This window comes from Equus przewalskii, chromosome X (assembly GCF_037783145.1).
Source record: "Equus przewalskii isolate Varuska chromosome X, EquPr2, whole genome shotgun sequence".
NCBI classification, from domain to species: Eukaryota; Metazoa; Chordata; class Mammalia; order Perissodactyla; family Equidae; genus Equus; species Equus przewalskii.
The window spans coordinates 90,022,734-90,042,456 of record NC_091863.1 but is presented as its reverse complement, the minus strand read 5'-3'; the positions used below and the strand labels follow the sequence as shown (position 1 = coordinate 90,042,456).

The following is a 19,723-nucleotide window of genomic DNA, read 5'->3' as shown; positions in this document are numbered from 1 at the left end:
GATCATAAAATTCATAGGCAAATGCAATGGAGGCAGAATAGCCAAATCAGTTTTGAAAAAGAAGATCAAATTTGGAACACTCATGCTTCCCAATTTCAAAACTTACTACAAAACTACTGTAAACAAGACAGTGTGGTACTGGCATAAAGATAGACTTACTGATAAATGGAATAGATTTAAGAGTCCAAAAATAAACCCTTACATTTATGGGTAGTTGATTTTCAATAAGCGTGCCAAAACAATTTAATGGAGAAATAGTAGTCTTTTCAAAAAGTGGTGCTGAGACAAGTGAATATCCACTCGCAAATGCTTGAAGTTGAACCTCTTCCTATATGCAAAAATTAATTCAGAGTGGATCAGGACCTAAATATAAGAGCTAAAGCTATCAAACATGAATGAGAAAACATAGGTGTAAATCTTTGCGACCTTGGATCAGGTGATGGTTTCTTAGATACGGCAGCAACAGCACAAGCAACAAAAGAAAACATAAATTGGACTTCATCAAAATTAAAAACTACTGCTCTAGGTTCTGTATAGTTTGGATTTCAATGCAATCAAGTGTACAGCAAATACACACTGTGTTCTTTTTTCTACAATCCCTCTTTCTGAGGAATTCTTGAAATCAACTAGAGATTGATTAAATAACCTGTCAAATTTGAACTTCAATATGCAGGCGGGAATCAAGATTGTGCTGTCAAAGCTCACAGATGTTTTTGGATTAGATACTACACGGTGGATTAAAAATTCCTTTTATAATATTCTAATTGCAGTTTGTTCTGCCAGAATCCACACCACCATACACTACTCTTGTCACATATACAAAGAGAAAATAAAAACCGGTCCAACTTTAAAATTACCATCTTCAGCCAAATCGAAAATCAGAGCAAAGGCATTGAAGAGGATGGTTGGATGGTAATATGCACTATTAAGTGAAGCTTCACCTCTGCATGCATTTCTGCTTAGGGGAAAGTGATTTCGGGAGTCAGAGTTCTTGGGGATACACAAGGGAAAGTCCCAGGAGGTCAAAAAGCCCATTGCTGAAAGTGGTCCAAATCTCTGGTTCTGGTAGCAGCAGGGAGCAATACCATAGAACAAGGATTAGCAAATCACAACTTGCTGCTTGTTTTTGTGAATAAAGATTTATTGGCACAAAGCCATGCCCGTTCATTAACATATTTACACATTGTCTGTGGCTGAGTTTGTGCTGAAACAGCTGAGTGGAGTAGTTGCGACAGGCACAGGATGGCCCACAAAGACTCAAATATTTACTATCTAGCCCTTTACTGAAAAAGTTTGCCGACTCCTGCTGTATAACATCAGTACATCAATCTGTATGTCTCCATTTAGATGTCCCACAGACAAATCTAACTCAGCAGGTCTAAAAACGTATGCATCTTCACAAACCTGTTCCAGCTTCAGTGTTCCCACTCTCAGTTAATGGCGCTACTACCCACCAATTCACCCAAACGAGAACCTCTCTCCCCTTTACCCTCACACCTCGTCTATTACTTCACTCCATCACTGCATCCTGCCAATTCCACCTCCTTACTATATTTTGAATCTGAGCACGTCTCTCTATTTCCACTGCCATTTCTTTAGTCCAAGTCATAATCATTTTGTACAAGATTGACAACGGCTTTCTAACTGGTCTTCCTGCCCTGTAGTTTTGCCCACCCTCTGCCCCTGATCCATTTTCCACTCGATAACCACGAGGATCTTTCTAATGTCTAAATCTGATCCCGTCACATGCATAATGATATACACCGCTAAAATTTAATGAGGCCTTACTATGTGCTAGGCATAGTTCTAAGTGCTTCATGTGTAGTAACTGATTTAATTTTCACACCAATCCTATATGGTAGATGTGTTATTATCTCCATTCTTCAGATGAAGATAATCTTCCTCTAAAGAAATAAGTAAGCCACCATGTAGTATCTAATCCAAAAACACCTGTGAGACTGTGAAGTGACCTTCACAGATATATTAACAATAAAGTTGGGCTAGTTTACCTTGGGTGTTGGGTAAATGATGGAAGAATTTTATTACCTTTGTACCAGGGCTAGTTTACTTTGGGTGTTTGGTAAATGATGGAAGAAATGTATTTCTTTCTTATTAGTAAGCTGTATGGTGCAGCTCTATTTAACCTTTCCCATGGGGAGATGGAGTAGTCAAATACAGGCAGTATATAAAATCATGGCTGACAGTTGAACTCCCTGTTGAGTTGCTTGCCAGGAAGTAGCAGCTGGAGGGTGACTTGCAATGCTGATGATTTTTTAACTATTAATCACTGACACTTTGTAGATTGCCTTTAAGTAAAATCCCAGCTGAGTTAGTATACAGTGTTGTAATATTGGTCCCCAAATATTCTTTCCTCCTTTGCATGTTTAGACTAGAGAGGGTGTTAAATAGATGGCAAAGTAGCAACCTGATTCATTGCTAGCCAACCAAGAGGTGCTCAGAACCAAAGGGGCAAAAAGACAAAATTAAATAGGGAACTCATTTCCATTCCAAACCATAGCCACAGGCATGAGTTTATTCCCTGCCAGTTTGTGTTTGTCCAAAGTGAACGTTTGTTGATGACCTCATGTAGGCTGGGGCAATGAGTAAAAGTGAATCTATTTGAAATGAAAGATCCCCATGATTCTCTGCTAAGAGGTGTGTCAATTCCCAGGAGAACTTTGTAAAACAGCTGCCCAGGCTCTGTCCCACGGAGAGGCTCATTTAGTCAGCCTGTGGTGCATCCTGAGAAGCTGGATTTTTTAATGTTCCCTGGATGATTCCGATGCAGAGCCAAGTTTTGGGAACCATTTCTCTAACATGATGGAACAGGGAATAGAGAGGCATGCCAGAGCACAAACTGAACAGAATGATTTTGTTTAACATATGAAACAAATAAACAACCCTAAGGAAAATCTAGTCTCATAGCTTGACATGTAGAGCTCTCTCTGGGGCTGGACCCATTCATGGGAACCTAAAAGTCAGACCTCTTCTGGGGATTGGCCATGCAGCTGGCTGTAAACTAGGAGAGGCATTATAAATATAAGTTCCTCCTGGACATCCTAGATGCCTAACTTGTTCTCTTCTTTTCCCAGTTTGTCGCTCAGCCCAATTGCCAACAGTTGCTTGCCACTCTGTGGTATGACGGCTTCCCTGGATGGCGGCGGAAACACTGGGTAGTCAAGCTTCTGACCTGCATGACCATTGGGTTCCTGTTTCCCATGCTGTCTATAGCTTATCTGATCTCACCCAGGAGCAACCTTGGGCTGTTCATCAAGAAACCCTTTATCAAGTTTATCTGCCACACAGCGTCATATCTGACCTTCCTCTTCATGCTTCTCCTGGCTTCTCAGCACATCGTCAGGACAGACCTCCATGTCCAGGGACCTCCTCCAACTGTCGTGGAATGGATGATATTGCCTTGGGTTCTCGGTGAGTCAAAGGGACTGGGAGCTATTGCCAGCCTGCCTCCTGGTCCTTGCTAAAGAAACTACTGGAATAGGCAATTGGACTGACCCTGAACTAGGGCAACTTCTCTCTGTGCAGTGGAGTAGCCCTTTGTTGGGTGTCTTGGAAATGTGGTTCCTTCTTCCCCAGGCCCCGATCACTCAGTATTGCATGGTTCATAGTGAGATTGGCAGTGTACACAGGGCTTGTTTCTGCTAACTTATCATCAAAGAGAAGGAAGTTGTCTGTCAGTTGGTTTAGAAGGAAAGCCAAATGTCAGTCAGAATGGGCCTCAGGTAAGCTAGGCAGGACAAATGCTGATGAGTCTAGTCAAATCCTATTTGGATATTGATTTCACAATCAGGAGGGTAACCTGGGAAATTCACACAATTCATGGCAAAAGCAGCCTTACCAGTAGTCTCCAGGCATAATTAGATTGCCTTGAACCCTCCAATGCATTGCCACCCTCTGAGTCCTTACTACTCAAACTGTGGTCCCCAAACCAGCAATGTCAGCATCACCTGGGAGCTTGTTAGACATACAGAATCTCAAGTCCTGCCCTGGATCTATGGAATCAGAATCTGCATTTTAACATGATACCTGGGTGATTAATATGTACTTTCAAGCCTGAGAAACACTGGCTTTGACCACAACCACACCTTCTACTGCTTTTCACATTCCAAGGCTAAAAAACATCTGTGTTATCAGACAGAATTCCATGAAACCTCCACACAATGAGAGGAGAAAGGAGAAAAGAGAATTCTAAATTATTTTGGGCCCCACTGCCTAACTTCAGCCCCAACAACCAGTAATTTGGTCCATGGTCAGCTTGCTCACCTCAAAACTCATTGAGAAGTTTTCCCCCTAGCACGTAGTGGAAACTAAGGGCTATGGGATAATATTAATCTAATTAATTTATTGATGAAATTACTCCTACTCTAAAATTGAAAGAGGGTAGAATCAGGCACCCAAATTTGCAACAGCATTTCAGTAACTATGGTAACAATGCTTAAAGTGAGTAGTATCCAGAAAAGTGTAACATATGGGCATCTTCAGGTTAAGCCTCTCAGGTTTGGCAAATTCAAGACTGGGAGATGAGGTAGGAAAGAAAGAGAGGTAAGTAATCATTATCTCTAGGAGCTTCACAACACTGATCCCAATTCATTCACTGATTTCATCTTTCTTTACTTGGGGGAATCCTACTATGATGACTATTCTGACCCTATGTGGAGATAAACCTATTGCCTCCATTCTTCAGGTTTCATTTGGGGGGAGATTAAGGAAATGTGGGATGGTGGATTTACTGAATACATCCATGACTGGTGGAACCTGATGGATTTTGCAATGAATTCACTCTACCTGGCAACTATTTCCTTGAAGATTGTGGCTTATGTCAAGGTAACTTGGAATGTCTGCCATTTTTCTTAAGTAATGATTTTGGTTACATTAAGCTTTAGCTCTGGAAGCTTAAAGAGTTTAGGGGAAAAGTGCTGATAACAGTCCAATCCATGTAGGAAAGTACCATATAAACAGACATTCTTTCAATGGATTGTAAGCAGTGTCCACCAAAGCAAAGAAAGTGGAGAATGGAGCAATTTGCAAATGAATCCTTAGCTTCTTAAACTCTGAGAGGAAAAGGGTCTTCAGCCACCCACCCATCCAGTCAGTGTTTAAATTCTTTTTACAATATCCTTGCCCAGAAGATGGCCCACTGACATTTGCATAGAACAAGGACAGAAAATTCCCTGAATTCACTATCTCCAAAAGCGTTTCTCAATCCTGTCACTTCATTAAAAAGTGCTACTTTATATTTTTCTAATATTATTCTCCCTGTGACATATCCATTAGTAATCCTTCTTCCCTGTGGGGTCAAACAGAACAAGGCTGTTCCTTCTCCATAATAGTGCTTCCGATATGAAGTCATCCCTCCCTAACCCGCTGAGTTGTCTCTTCTCAAAGCTAAATATTCACACTTTCCTCAAGTGTTCTTCATATGATAGGTAGCACGACCCTAGAAACTTCACTGCAGGAGACATAGATCTTTAATTGTCTCTGCCACCAGGATGATCATTCAAGCTGTTATGAATTTGGCTTTTTGAGTATCACCCAACCTATGTCTCTCTACCAATTTGGATAATACACACATACACACACACACACACACACACCCACACACACACACACACACACCACCCTGATGCTTTTCCCACATGATATATAGCCTGAACTATTCTGAAAAATAGTTTCATGTCCAATACCTCACATTGGGTAGTCACGGGCTCTGAGTTCAGGTTTGGTGCTTATTAGATAATGGAATGTTTGTGCTCCTTCTATCCTGAATTGAACTTTTCTAGCATGAGGAAAGGCTGACAATTCAGTCTCCAAGATTGTCTAGTCAGTCAAGCTTTTTGGCGCTAAATCCTACATTAAGGAGTTTTAGAATGAGAATATGGCTGTTCCCCAAATCTCCAACAACCTAGTTTATTTTTATATCCCTAATATGCATATTGCATAAATTTTAAGACCTTGGGAGTTAGTTATATGGAGCATGAATATTGAATGCAGTCATGAAACACTTTCAAAAGAAGCCCAAGAGTATGCCTTATACTTGTGGTGATCGTTTAACACATAGTTACAACTTCCTTACAAGAAAAAGCTGGTGAGGAAAATGTTTGAATCTCTCGTTAATGTGCCTGGATGAAATCCATGTCATTCTGGCACTGTGCTGACTAAGTAACACTCTTTGCCTAAAAAAACACTTCTTCCTTTGGAAGTGGTATTTATACATTGGAGGGACAATAAATTATCAACCTAGAAATTGGTGGGTTTTGCTTAAACAAAAAAGTTTAGAATAAATGATCAAGAAAAGAAATAACTCTTGGGGATGTGAAAATGTGTCTATAGATGCCCAACATTAGCTCATCACATAGCCTGTCCAACTTTCCTGGCAAGGCTTCCAAGAAGCTACACACCTCCCCACCACAGTGTAAGGAGAAATCAGCACTACTGAGCTGAGCAAATGCCCCTCAACCGACACTTGACTCAAAGGAGACATTTGCCAAGAAGTTGGAATCCTTCTCGAAAAAGGAGAATTTACAAAGCAAGACTCACCACATGCAGACTTTGGGGTTGCAATGAGAAATTGTAAATGGGCAGTCTGGTCCTCTCATCCACAGATGCACACCAGTCTGAGATGAACATCTCCAAGTAGGTTGAGACAACCTCTACGAGGTAAAGCCAAAAGAGCTGGTCCCCAGGCCCCTTGAAACATTTCAGATTACTATTGTACTGAGGCAGTACAGAAGTGCCATGAGATAAGCTGGCCTTAAAGAAGATGCTTTATTAGAGCTAAAATTAGTCAACAATATATATCCTCCACCTCACGTGGTCTTCAACAACAGGAACCAAAAGGCACACACAAAGTACTCAAGAGGCACACATACACATAAGATTGGCCCTCAGTGCTCCCAGATAGCCCTACAAATGGAGAAAAATTGTCTTTCTGTTTTCTAGGACAGCACCACCTAGATTTATCCCACTACCACCTTATTTCCACAAATACAGACTAAATCTGTAACTTGATGCCAACTGATGTGGGGTCGTTTTTTGGTTGAAGACACAGTTCCCCCCATCCTTATTACTACTGAGTCCCCACATTAGGCTGTCCCTCTTCATATTTTGCTTTTGAGTGGACAGAGTTCAATTCACACCCCTTTGAAAGGCCTGGAGGCCAATTTTCAAGCTGCATTCCATCTCGAAGAATATAAGAAAAATCACTTGCCTCCAAATATCACTAACTCAAGAGTTAGAAAACCAAATTTAATCTCTGCTCTGGTACTCACATGTTGCATTACCATAGGCCATCCTTCTTACCTCTCCAAGCACTAGATCCTGCCTCTGAAAAATAAGAAGATTGGACTAGATCAGTGGCTTTCAACCTTTTAATTTTTTCCATGGAACCACATCTTGAAGTTAAAACTTATGCAGAACTTCGATATATTACAGAGCTCCAAGGACTGCGTTTGGATTGAGGAATGAATCTTCTAGGCCTCCTCTTTGTTCCCACAGTGGCCACTAGATGCCGCCACTGAATCCTCAGGCTTCAAGGGGCACCGTTTGAAATCCACTTGTGTTAGATCAGGGGTCAGCAAACTATGGTCTGCAGGCCAAATTTGGTCTGCTGCCACATTCATTTGTTTACATATTGTCTATTAGTTCTACAAGGAAAGAGTTGAGTAATTGCGACAGGGACCAGATAGCCCACAAAACCAAAATATGTACTCTCTGGCCCTTGACAGTTTGCTGAGCTTTATGCTAACTGAGCTCTACATTTATTCTCTGCTCTCATATTCTAGAATATCTTTCTACAAAGGTGTATATGCAAAGCATAGATTTGCCACACGAACGACCTTTCACACTTCTGAGTATTCTGCAAATCCAGATCCACCATCCCATGAGCAGTAGGCTTCCCCGTAGTTACAGTTGTGGCTGTAGAGAGAAAAAAAAAACCCTAAATTATGAGCTATAACCGTTCCAGTTGACAATTTCTAGTTTTAAAATATAGATCTGTTTTGTTATCAGCAAAGAGTCTCCATTTCTCACATATACCTCAAAACCTTTAAAGGCCTACCTAACACATGTGCTGTCATATCAAGTATCATATAAGCAACATTTAATAGAAATATTGCTAGACTGAGTGTTTAGTCCTGGCTCTTTCAACAACTTGCTGTGTGATCTTAAGCAAGTCACTCTGCCTCTCTGGATTTCAGTTCCTCCACTTGTAAAATAGGCATAACAATGCCCACCCCTCACAGCAATGCAGCAAATGTTTTTTTTGGAAGGAAAAATGTAGAGCTACAAGATTTGGCCAAGAGTACATAAAACTGATTGGCCACCTAGCGTCTATCTGAAACAGAAGCACAAGTGTGGCAAAGATTCTCCAAACTCTTCTAACAGTAAAAAATATTGAGGACTGGCCTGGTGGCGCAGCAGTTAAGTGCACACATTCTCTCTCGGCAGCTGGGGGTTCACCAGTTCGGATCCCGGGTGCGGACATGGCACTGCTTGGCAAGCCATGCTGTGGTAGGCGTCCCACATATAAAGTAGAGGAAGATGGGCACAGATGTTAGGTCGTGGCCAGTCTTCCTCAGCAAAAAGAGGAGGATTGGCAGCAGATGTTAGCTCAGGGCTGATCTTCCAAAAAGAAAAAAATTTGGATACACATAAATGATTTTACCAACACCAGATTCCTCAGTTGTTGGAACTGAAGCACGTTTTAGAAATGCTAACAATATAACTTAGTTCCCAATGCAACATTTTCTCAGAAAAGTTGTTTACAGTTAGTCCTGAGAAATTTTGGTATTTAGATGAGAGCTCAAAGCAATGTGCTTTAGATTGAATTCGAGGCAAAATCTACTTCTGTCTTGGGGAAGGTAATCAGCAATTTCTTGTATTTCCATAACATCTCCCCTTATGGAGTACACAGGCTTTCACATATGGATACATAATCACAAATGTGTGCAGTGGGTAGTAGATAATATTCTCATTCTGTGGTGAAATTGAGAGATAGAGGCAGTTTTAAGTGACAAAACCCAAATTGGAGCTCAGGTCCCACAATGAAGCTGTCTTTCTACAAGGCAACCCCCAAATTCCAGGAGCTGGAAGTCCAGGATAAGCTGGAAAATGGGCCCCAGCCCCAGAAATACTGAGTTTTCCCCTCCTTCAACCCTCTGGTTCTTCATTTGTGCTAAAGGGACATTCGAATTGGTAGGGCTGTTAAAGTCACAGTAAAATACATGCATACACCACTGTGTGGATATTACCAAATTCACTACCTGGAAGGTTGACATGCCGTTTATAATAGTATGGAGTACATTACAGACTGCTAAAAATTCAGCAGAAAACTGAGTAATGACCCTCTAAGGATGCTCCATCAGCCCCAAACTGCAGTCAGCAGGGCAATCAGGATGAGCGCTGCACACTGAGGAGGCTGAAACTACCCCTTGTCCTTCGGTAATTACAAGTTGTCTGTGATGCTCAGAATGAAATGGGGGTTGGGAGGTAAATCTAATTTGAAATCTCAGTAGGAAGCAGAGTAATTTGTCCCCACTGCCTTGGGCATACCAGTGGCCCTGTTCCAGTGACACTCCCCAACAATCTGATAAACACACAGTCAGAAAATATCTGTTGATAAACCACAGGTGGTTGCTCCAGATGATTGCTTCGAAATTCACTTTTCTATGCTTATATGCTGGGCATATATTTGGATGAGAGTGGGAGGAAGAGAATTATTAGCATCATGTTTTGATGGGGTGGAAATAAAAGACAAATAGTGCCATGCACGGGGCCCATTGTATAAATGAATGTTTAATGCTTACTTTGGTGGCTTTATTTGGGTGCAGAAGGGAGGAGGAGAGGAAAGTTTTATGAATGCTCACTGTACCTCTCATCTTGTGCACTTATTGTTTCTTTCAGTATAATGGTTCTCGTCCAAGGGAAGAATGGGAAATGTGGCACCCGACTCTGATTGCAGAAGCACTCTTCGCAATATCCAACATTTTAAGTTCACTGCGTCTCATATCCCTGTTCACAGCCAACTCCCACTTAGGGCCTCTGCAGATCTCTTTGGGGCGTATGCTACTTGATATCCTCAAATTCCTCTTTATCTACTGTCTGGTACTCCTGGCTTTCGCCAACGGATTGAACCAGCTTTACTTTTATTATGAGACTAGAGCGATTGATGAGCCGAACAACTGCAAGGGGATCCGATGTGAGAAACAGAACAATGCCTTCTCCACGTAAGTCTCCCCTCTCTCCTCTTTTGCCTTTTTTCTGCCTTCTTCTTCTTTGCCCTATTTTCGGTCCACAGTTTCATCACTGCCTCTCAACTGTGCCCACAAAGCTCATTTATGGACCAACCCAAAGTGTCTGAAGCAGAGGAAGGTCCTTCCCTCCTGACAGAAGACTAAGAAAGGAAGTGAAGTTACGTGAGGGAGGAAACAGACAACACACACATGGGCTCCCAGGAACTCATCTAAAGAGTTAGTTCTGACTATTTTGGTAGCATCTCATATTCTTAAAGGAATTAATGGGAAGGGGGTAAATAATTCCTCACTCTGAAAAGCATCCCTAACCAAGGAACTGAAACAGCAAGGCTATTCCTCTGAACAAGTGATTACCAAAGCTAACTTAACTATTCTGAATCAAGAACAAAGAAAAAGGAAGGATGCAAAAGTATCGTAATGCACTTTGTGATATTATGATTTATAATAAGAAATATGTATTTGGTCTTCATTCTGGTTCTGGCACAGAGCTCCTAAAAGTCTTGGAATGTCCTAAGAGATGGGAACAATAAAGATGTCTTTTGTTGTGTTAATGAGGTGACTTTGGGAACGCAGCTGAAGAGGGGGACTGGTTGCCAGGAGAATCACCACGTGAGTGGAGGATTGGGACTTTCAGCCCCACCCTCGACTTCTGGGAAGGGGAGAAGGGCTGGAGATTGAGTTCAATTACCAATGGCCAAAGAATTTAATCAGTCATGATTATATAATGAACCCTCCATAAAAGCCCAAAAGGACAGGTTTCCAAGAGCTTCCCAGTTGGTGAACACGGGGAGAGTAGGGCACCCAGAGAGGGCGTGGAAGCTCCATGCCCTTTCCTCCTACTTTGTCCTATGCATCTCTTCCATCTGGCTGTTCCTGAGTTATATCCTTTTATAAGAAACTAGTAATCTAATAAGTAATGCATTTCTCTGAGTTCTGTAAGCCACACTAGCAAATTAATCAAACCCAAGAAGACAGTGGTAGGAACCTCAGATTTATAGCTGGTCAGTCAGAAGCAGGGGTGAGAGCCTGGACTTGTGATTGGCGTCTGAAGTAGGGGGGAGGTAGTCTTGTGGAACTGAGCCCTTAACCCATGGAATCTGACCCTATCTCCTGGTAGTGTCAGAATTGAGTTGAATTATAGGACACCCAGCTGATGTCTGAGAATTGGTGGTGTAGGGGCTAAACCTCCCCACACTCACACGTTCGAATTGACTTCAGAACCCCTTAGTTGGTGTCAGAGAAATGTGATTTGCTAGAATAGCGCTGGCTCACAGAAGTATGTGGTTTGAGAAAATAAAGGATAAATGGGCAGGGATGTTGGACCTTTGATCCCGGGATGGCTACCTAATCACCCATGGTATGAAACTGCAGCTGTGTGGCAATCAGTTACTAAAGATAAAAATTACCAATAAAATTTAGAAATGGCAGTAAACCCAACTCCCGAGGAGTTGGCTCATTGGATATACAAGGAAATACGAAATAAGAAGAAGCATGCTGAACATATAATCCCTTGGTTATTATCATCTGTAATAGCTAAAATGAAAGTAAAAGAAAGTGCTGGGTGGGGCCCTGATGCGAAATCAAACTCAGATATGGGTTGGTCTGAGCTTAGGCGACTAGCCTCAAAGCCACTCCCCAAGGGAAAAGTTATGCAGGGACAACAGAAAATACCTCTAAGACCTGTGGGCATCAAGAAGGTGGTCAACGTAAGTGGAGGGCAAAACCAAGAAACTATTAAAACCTGAGGATATAGTGGAAAGGGATTGTTTCCTTTTGTAGATCAATATCATCAGCTTCCTGAGGACCTTTACTGAAACGGGTTGTCAGAGTAACCAGTTTGGGAGCTGTGTCTTTGGTTCTGAATGCTGCAGAGTGGAAGAGCATGTTTGGGTTGATACAGGACCCACAGCTCACTATGGAACAACACAGATGGCTATATGTGATCCAGACACACAGGAGGTCATTCCCGAGGGAACAGCCAGCCTGGTGGCCTAGATAAAAGCCACAGTAAGGCCTGTTTGCCCTGAGAAGGGGGACTGTCCATCTCCCCTTATGAATGCCAAGTGGAACACCCAAGATGAAGCAGCCAATATGCTTCATATGCAAGCCATGCGGTACAGGCCTTATGATGACCAGGATATTCATCCACTGAATATGCCCATTACCCAGGTCACGGTAAATGCTATGGTTAAAGGGGCCCCTTTCACATGGGCACCCCCATATAACCTTATTGTTGCAAAACCCAAAAATACTGGAGGAAGCCCTGTTGAATTTGCTGTCTCAGCTTCCTCTCATAGGTCTTACAGATGATAATAAAAACATTAGGTTAGTTAACAAGAGAATAGGAAGAGGCCAAAAAGATGGAAATTTTTAAATAGTTATTAAGAAATAAAGTGAACATAGCAAATATTGATAGGAGTGAAACAGAAAGGAAATAGAAAGAGCAGAGTCATAGGACTCGTCCCAGCAGGGTGGAAATCTTTAGATGGTTATTAAGGAATGGGATGAATAAAATAGTCATTGATGGTGTTAACACCAAGGTTTTAATATAGCATTACTAAAGGTTGGGTGGGACAAAAGGACCCCATGCTGGTCCCCCAACATTAAGGGGCTCCAAACAAGTTCACTCAATTTATCCCAGTTTGGAGAAATTTAAAAAGCCAAAAGGAAGAGATTACAATGAGAAACCTGACCAGCAATCATTTGTGGCAGTGGTTAGGCAGATTAATCAAGTTGAAGACTGACAAGACCGCCAGGGTCCCTTGGCTCCACCCCTCACTGAGGACACAAAGCCTTTTGCACAAGAGTGGATAAAATGATCAGAGGGTGGAAAAGAGAAGTTTCCAGGACTCCACAGTACGAACTGTGGTACCAAAACCTCAGTGGTGGAGCTCTGACTCAGGCTACAATTAAATTGAGAGAATATAAAGATGTAAGCGTTGATAGGATTATAAAAGATGGACTATTTGAGCAGGCTTTATGTAAACAAGTTGTATCTCCTTTACCTGGATGTTTTATGGGAATGGATATTATGTCTGGCTGGGGAACACATCCCCTACCTAGTATTATAAAACCAAAGCCTGTTGATGACCACCCAATGGAGGCTACAGTTAGGAATGTAAGGATTAATGGAATTAAGGTAAAAGTTTGTAGGAGAATTGATACGTTTGAACAGGCTTTATGTGAAACGGTTGCATCTCTTTTACCTTACTGTACTGTGGGGCTGGACATTGGATCTGACTGGGTAATGTTTCCCCGAGCTGGTATTGTAAAACAGAAGGCATGGAAATCTGCCCTTCAAGCAATGCTAATTGGACATGCTACATGGGAATCAGTAAGATGGCTCGAGCCCACACGGTGTAGAAGAGAAGCTGAGTGCTGGCAGGGACAAATTCTCTGTGCCATAGCCCTATGTAGACTGGGGCTCATGGCAAAAGCCTCTGGGCACCTCCCAGTGACCAGTGCACCCTCTTTCACAGGAGTAAGCTAGAGAGGGGACAGGCTGCAGGCAAGATTAGAGTCCACTCACCTTCTGAGATTGATTTAAGGTTTCAGGTGGGCCAAAGGGCACCAAGCACTGATTGGAAATATCTCCCATTCCCACTTGGGACACAGGAGACAGCTCATGACTCTCTGTCCATGAGTCTACTGCCTCCAGACACATTGAACCCCTGTGCCTTTTCTTTGTAAACTCGACACCTACTTCTTTAGGACTTTCAAGGCTCCAGAATGGCTTTTATTTTCTGACAAATCACTGTTAGGGGAAATAGACAAGAGAAAGAAAATAAGCACATGTCAGGAAATCTCTTAGGTTTCAGAAGCAGTCCTGGGCTTACTGTGGACTCAGTATACTCGACCTTGTCCGTCTCTGTCCCCAGTTCTAGAGAGTGCCACTCATCACTAGTATCCACAGCAATGACCCCAAGGTTCTGAGAGATTCTTAGTCATTAAACCAAGATAGAATTTTTCTGTTTAACTCTATAAACTAAGGCAGTTCAGCAGACTCAGACATTCTAGAAATGTGTTCAATAACAAAGGCCAGGAAAAAAAAGAGTTTTCTATTTGACCTCAAGTTGCACCAATAGAGAGGGGAAAAAAAACAATGCTATGTAGCCTACCCCTATTATTTGCCTTTAGCAGCATTTCCTAAAGTGGCTTACAGATAACCACAGTTCACAGAGATATTAATAGATATGAAAACAAGATCTATGATGGAATGAGTTTGGGAAATGCTAAGACAAAATTAAAAAGGTTTCTTCAATGCAGGACTTCTCAGAGACATTCCATTGTGAATCTCCAGTGTAGGGAGAGGTTTTCCCAAATGTATTGGCCAGGATGATATTTTAATGAACAGAGTTTCAGGGGCTGGCCCGGTGGCGGAGTGGTTAAGTGCGCACATTCCGCTTCGGCGGCCTGGGGTTCGCCGGTTCGGATCCAAGGTACAGACATGGCACCGCTTGGCAAGCCATACTGTGGCAGGCGTCCCACATATAAAGTAGAGGAAGATGGGCATGGGCGTTAGCTCAGGGCCAGTCTTCCTCAGCAAAAAGAGGAGGATTGGCAGCAGATGTTAGCTCAGGGCTAATCTTCCTCAAAAAAAAAAAAAAAAAGAACAGAGTTTGAAAAATGTTGGCTCACTCCCTTGCCCATTTTGCAGCACCCACCCCCTCCACTAGGCCACAAGCCTTGCCTCTCTTCCCAGAACTCAGGGTAAAATCTTGGATGGGAGAACCAGACTCAGCTGAAAGGGAAAAGAGGCCAAAATGGGTTGACAAAGAGAGAGTACTATACAATCAGGAGTGTATAATGGCAACTGGTCACCTTGCTAGTGCCTCTTGACTAGGAACTGCTTCCTCTTCTGCGTTACTCTAGACTCAGAACTCACATCAATCTGTTTTCAATATAAAGAGCAATTTTGTAGTGGCTTGAGCACCAGGAGACTGCATTTGTTCCCATCAAAGCCTTTGACAGAGTTGAACACCTGAATGCAAGGTGCTTTCCAGGAGGCCAGGTCCCTGCCAATTACCCTTTCATGTGAACTCTGCTAAGGAAGTTTATGAAATGCTTCCTTGCAAGTTTGTAGTGATTATAAACACCCTGTTGCCAACTGACATTTTGCTTCCATCATTTGCCCAGCAGGGACAATTGACAAGAATGGGCATCTGTCATACACGAAATTCTATCTTGGGGTGTCAGGTATGAAGAAGCATCATAGTGCTGGGGCCAAATCAGCAGTAATTTTACCACAGCTTTTCTACTGCTAATTATTTTTTTCTTCATAGAGGTCTGACTCAGATTTATGCTTTCTTTTAAATGCCTCATCTCTGGCATTTATAATGTCTGCTAAAATATATGCTACTCAGAGCGTCAGAAACCTCAGCTTTTAGAGAAGGAGAAAGTGAGCTCATTTATTTACCTGACATAAATTACGGCATCAGCTTATTGTCATCCTTTTCCTTCTGACTTTCAAGAGATGCCATTTCTATTCTTCAGCTTAAATATATATACATATGTATTTAATTTATAATAATGTATTTATATTTGTACATATGTATACATATGTACAAATATATATATGTATATATATTTCTCCCTGAGCACACAATTCAAGGGGACCTCATTGTCCTTGTTGACAACCACATGACAGTACTCTTGGTTGGAGTTCAGTATTCCATACTGGGAGTACCTTGCCTACATCTGCTATAGAGGGAAGCAATTGGAAAAACATCATTCTGAGAGCACGGGACTCGTGAAAGAAAAAGATGGAAGTGGCAAGAAGCTAACTTGCAGTCCTGCATCTCCTTCTGAGGTCCTGGCCCTCAACTGCAGATGCCTCCTGAATACACCTGGCTGCACCACAAGCCTCTCAGACACAATGCCTACAACTAAATTTCTTATCTCCATATCTCCACCCAAAAAGTTTTTCCCCTTTAATTCCTCATCTTATTAAATAACACCTGCCAGAATCCTAGGAGTCATCTGAGATGCTCACTCTTTCCCTCATGTAACACATCCAGTCTCTCACTCAGTCCTGTCAGTCTTACTTCCTAAATATTTCTTGAATCCATTTTCTCTATACACAAACACACACACACACACACACACACACACACACACACACACACACATATACACCCCACACTGTCTTGGTTCAAGCCTAAATCATCTCTTCCAATAACTGTTTTATGCTTAACTGGTCTTCTTTCCTCCTGTCTTATCTTTCCTCCAAACAATTTCCCACCTGCCACACAGAAGTTTCTTTCTAAATACCAGCCTCATTCTGTCATCCCTGGCTTCATGCCCACCAGGTATCTGAATCTTCTCCAGTGTAAAACCCACCCCTTTTCCATAGCACACAGGGTTTGGTAATCTGGACCCCACCTCTCTAGCCTCTCACTCCTTTCCTCCGTAGTCAACATCTTGCCTTTCCCCAACTACAGGAGAGCATCTCGGCCCTAAAGGCCTTTGCGTATCACACGCCATTTCCTCTACCTAGAATGCCCATCCCCACCTGGCTGGCCTGGAAAATTCTTACCCATCCTTCAAGCCTCTGCCAAAGCGTTTCCTGCTTTTTTAAGACTTTTCTTACCCACTCCAAACCCACTCTCAGTTACAGGCTCCTTCTGTGTTTCCTGTAACATTCTAGGCACATCTCCATCATAATAGATAACCTGTTGTATTTTAGTCATCTGTTGTCTCTTTCACCCACCAGACTGAGACCCCCACCTTAGTAAGCCTTGCACCTACCATAGAGGGCCTAGGGCATAAAGGTGTTTAACATGCCCATTTAACAATTAAGTGAGTGAAGGATGAAGTCCAGTAGCAATCCTGTCTTTAATTCTAGAAGATTTACTTCTGCTGCTGCCCTTCTTGTATAGCTGAAGTATCTGGCCAGCTCTGTCACTCTGCTGATCCACTTTGAAATTGCTGTCAGCAAAAACCCTTGGCCTTTCTCCTACCTCCCTCATCCTGTACTTGGCCACTTACCCTGAGAGTAAAGCTCTATGTTGATCCCTATGAAACTTCATCTTGTTAGTTCCAGCTCATTGCTCAGGCTGTTGAAATCTTTCTGAATCTTGATCCTGTCATCCAATCTATTAGCTATCTCTCCCAGTCTTGTGTCATCTGAAGATCTAAGAAGCTTGCCATCTATTCTCATCCAGAGCATTGATAAAACTGTCAGACAGGCTTGGTAATCACTGGGTAGAACATTGGGCAGCTGTTAAACCGATACTTATGAGGACTCTGTATATATGCAAAATATGTAATTTTTAAAAACACAGCAATTATGTACACTATGATTGCAACTATGTGCAAATAGATATGCAAAAGGATGACAGTCTGTAAAGACAATCAAGAAACGGAACACAACGACAAGGTTGTATTTAGGTGGAAGGTTAATAATAGTCATAAAAATAATATTTGCTGAGCGCTAAGTCCAGGCGTTATTACAAAATGAGCTTTACATAAATTAACGCATTTAATCCTCACAGCCATGCCATAAGGTAGGCACTGTTACTATTACCCATTTTACAGATGGAGAAATTAGGGTACAAAGCAATTAAGTAGGCTGCCCCTAGTCACATAGACTGTAAGGGCAGAGGCAGGATTTCAATCCAGGCATACAAGCTCCAGTCTACGCTTTTATCCAGGGATGCAAGTGTAAGACTGGTTTTGTAAAGGTATGTAAAATTTGTTGTGCAAAGTTGCAATAATCATGAATACAGGTAAAGCTAAATAGGACAGAGCCATGACCTAGCAAGTCACTTGGGACTTCCTTGTAGACCATTACCATTCATTTGTGACTATTCCGACTTAATCAGTGGTGACTTCTCTACCCAACATTCAGCCCATAGTTTCCCATCTTAATTACATGAATACAAACTCAGTCCCCATTAAAGGCCCTTCTTTTTGTTCTGACTAGGTTTTAAAGGTCCTTATTGTCTCCAGCTTTCCCCCCTAATTTCAGTTCATAGCCTTCCTGCTACAGTCATCACAGGAAATTGCCACTCATTTGTACTTTCCTTAGTTATATTCTTCTCCTGTTATCTTTTCTAGATTTATTCAACAAACATTTATTCAGCAACTAATATGTGCCAGGCAATGACGATACTGAGTAAGATGGCATCCTTGTCTTCAAGAAGTTCATAGTCTAATGGAGAACACAAGTAAACAATTATAATAGCTGCCATTCTTAATGCTTACTGTATGCTGAGCACAACGCTGAGTGCATTACATGCAGTATCTTATGTGATAGAGTAAGGTGGTTAAGTGTGAAGGCTTCAGAGTCAGAAAAGCTGGGTGCAAATCCTACCTCTGCTATTTCCTGCCTGTGTGACCACTCTGTGCCTTATTTTCTTCTCTGAAAAAACAGAAGAATAATAGTAGCTAATTCATAGGCTTATTCTGAGAATCAAATATTACAATACATGCAAAACACTTGGGATGGAGTAAGAGAACAATAAATGTTAGCAATTAGTATTTATCCTATCAATATCCATTTTAGAGATGAGGAAACAAAGTTGAAAGAGGTCATGTAACTTTCCCATAGTCAAATAGTTAATAAGTGGAGGAGTCTAAAGTTTGCTCTTAGCCATTTCCCTCTACTGCCTCTATAGTGTGATATGTGCCTTTATGGAATAAGGTTAAGATGCTATGGGAGGACGAAAGAGGAGCATCTAACCCCACCTCGTAGGAAAGGACTCAGGACAGCCTTCTAGAGGAGGTGGGGCTTCAGCTGAGCCTGGCAGGTCAAACAGGAGTTGGGCAGAGAAGGAGACAGGATGGAAGTGGAGGCTAGAGGTTGGGAGCAGGGTAGGAGCATTCCATCCAGACTTAGAAGCTTGCCAAAGACATGGTGAAATGAGAAATTGCAGATCCAGGTACTGCAGAATGGGTAGGGATGAGGCCCAAGTGATAACTGTGCCTTTGCTCCATTTGGGTTATCACAGCACAGCTTGTGATATAAGGGTGAGGTCACTGCTTTCTCCCAAGGAGGCTTTCTCTCCCAGTACACCCTCCCATTCTTCTTCAGTGGTCTGAGTTAAGTCCAGAGGGGTAAATCCTCTCCATACTCCTTCTACCTTTTGAAAGATTAACTCCTCATCTCACAGATGAGGCATTCAGCAAGTGTTCAGAGGACTGCAGTTCCTATCTCTATTCTGCTGTGTCCCTCTTTGTTTTGTGAACTATTTATGGATGGCTCCCAACATGCACAAATTCCCCCTTAACCATCTGTCACAGATTTGGCTTCCATACATTTAATATCAAGTCCTCTTGAATCTTTGTATCTTTACTTTGTGTCCCTTCTTAAGCTAGCATGTTCCATATGTTTGTTTACTCTCTGCTAAATAAAAATGGACTGATGGTTTTCTCTAAAATCATTTCCTTTCAAATCAAAAAGATATTTTTTGGTATTAGGATTCTGGGGTTTGATCAACAAGTCTTTGCATTCC

The 19,723-nt window shown here is 42.0% G+C and overlaps 1 protein-coding gene and 1 long non-coding RNA gene across 9 annotated transcripts in view; one reads left to right on the top strand and one right to left on the bottom strand.

The window, feature by feature from the left end:
* The window catches only part of TRPC5 (transient receptor potential cation channel subfamily C member 5), a 270,884-nt gene that overhangs the window by 205,126 nt on the left and 46,035 nt on the right, over nt 1-19,723 (top strand). Inside the window, exons 5-7 of the mRNA XM_070603348.1 lie at nt 3,093-3,429; nt 4,703-4,842; nt 9,919-10,241. Coding sequence (XP_070459449.1) covers nt 3,093-3,429; nt 4,703-4,842; nt 9,919-10,241 — 800 coding nt within the window. The remainder of the gene's footprint in view (nt 1-3,092; nt 3,430-4,702; nt 4,843-9,918; nt 10,242-19,723) is intronic.
* LOC139080857 (uncharacterized) overlaps nt 1-19,723 on the bottom strand; it is a 69,791-nt gene that overhangs the window by 37,253 nt on the left and 12,815 nt on the right. For 4 of the 8 annotated variants that reach the window (XR_011535688.1, XR_011535687.1, XR_011535686.1 and 1 more), the window contains exons 3-4: nt 7,854-7,932; nt 7,318-7,341 (exon numbers count right to left, since the gene is read on the bottom strand). The exons of 2 other annotated variants lie outside the window; for them this stretch is intronic. This is a non-coding gene — a long non-coding RNA (uncharacterized lncRNA). Of the gene's footprint in view, nt 1-7,286; nt 7,342-7,853; nt 7,933-19,723 lie in introns of all 8 variants that reach the window. 2 more of the 8 variants (XR_011535681.1, XR_011535682.1) reach the window with 1 other exon arrangement.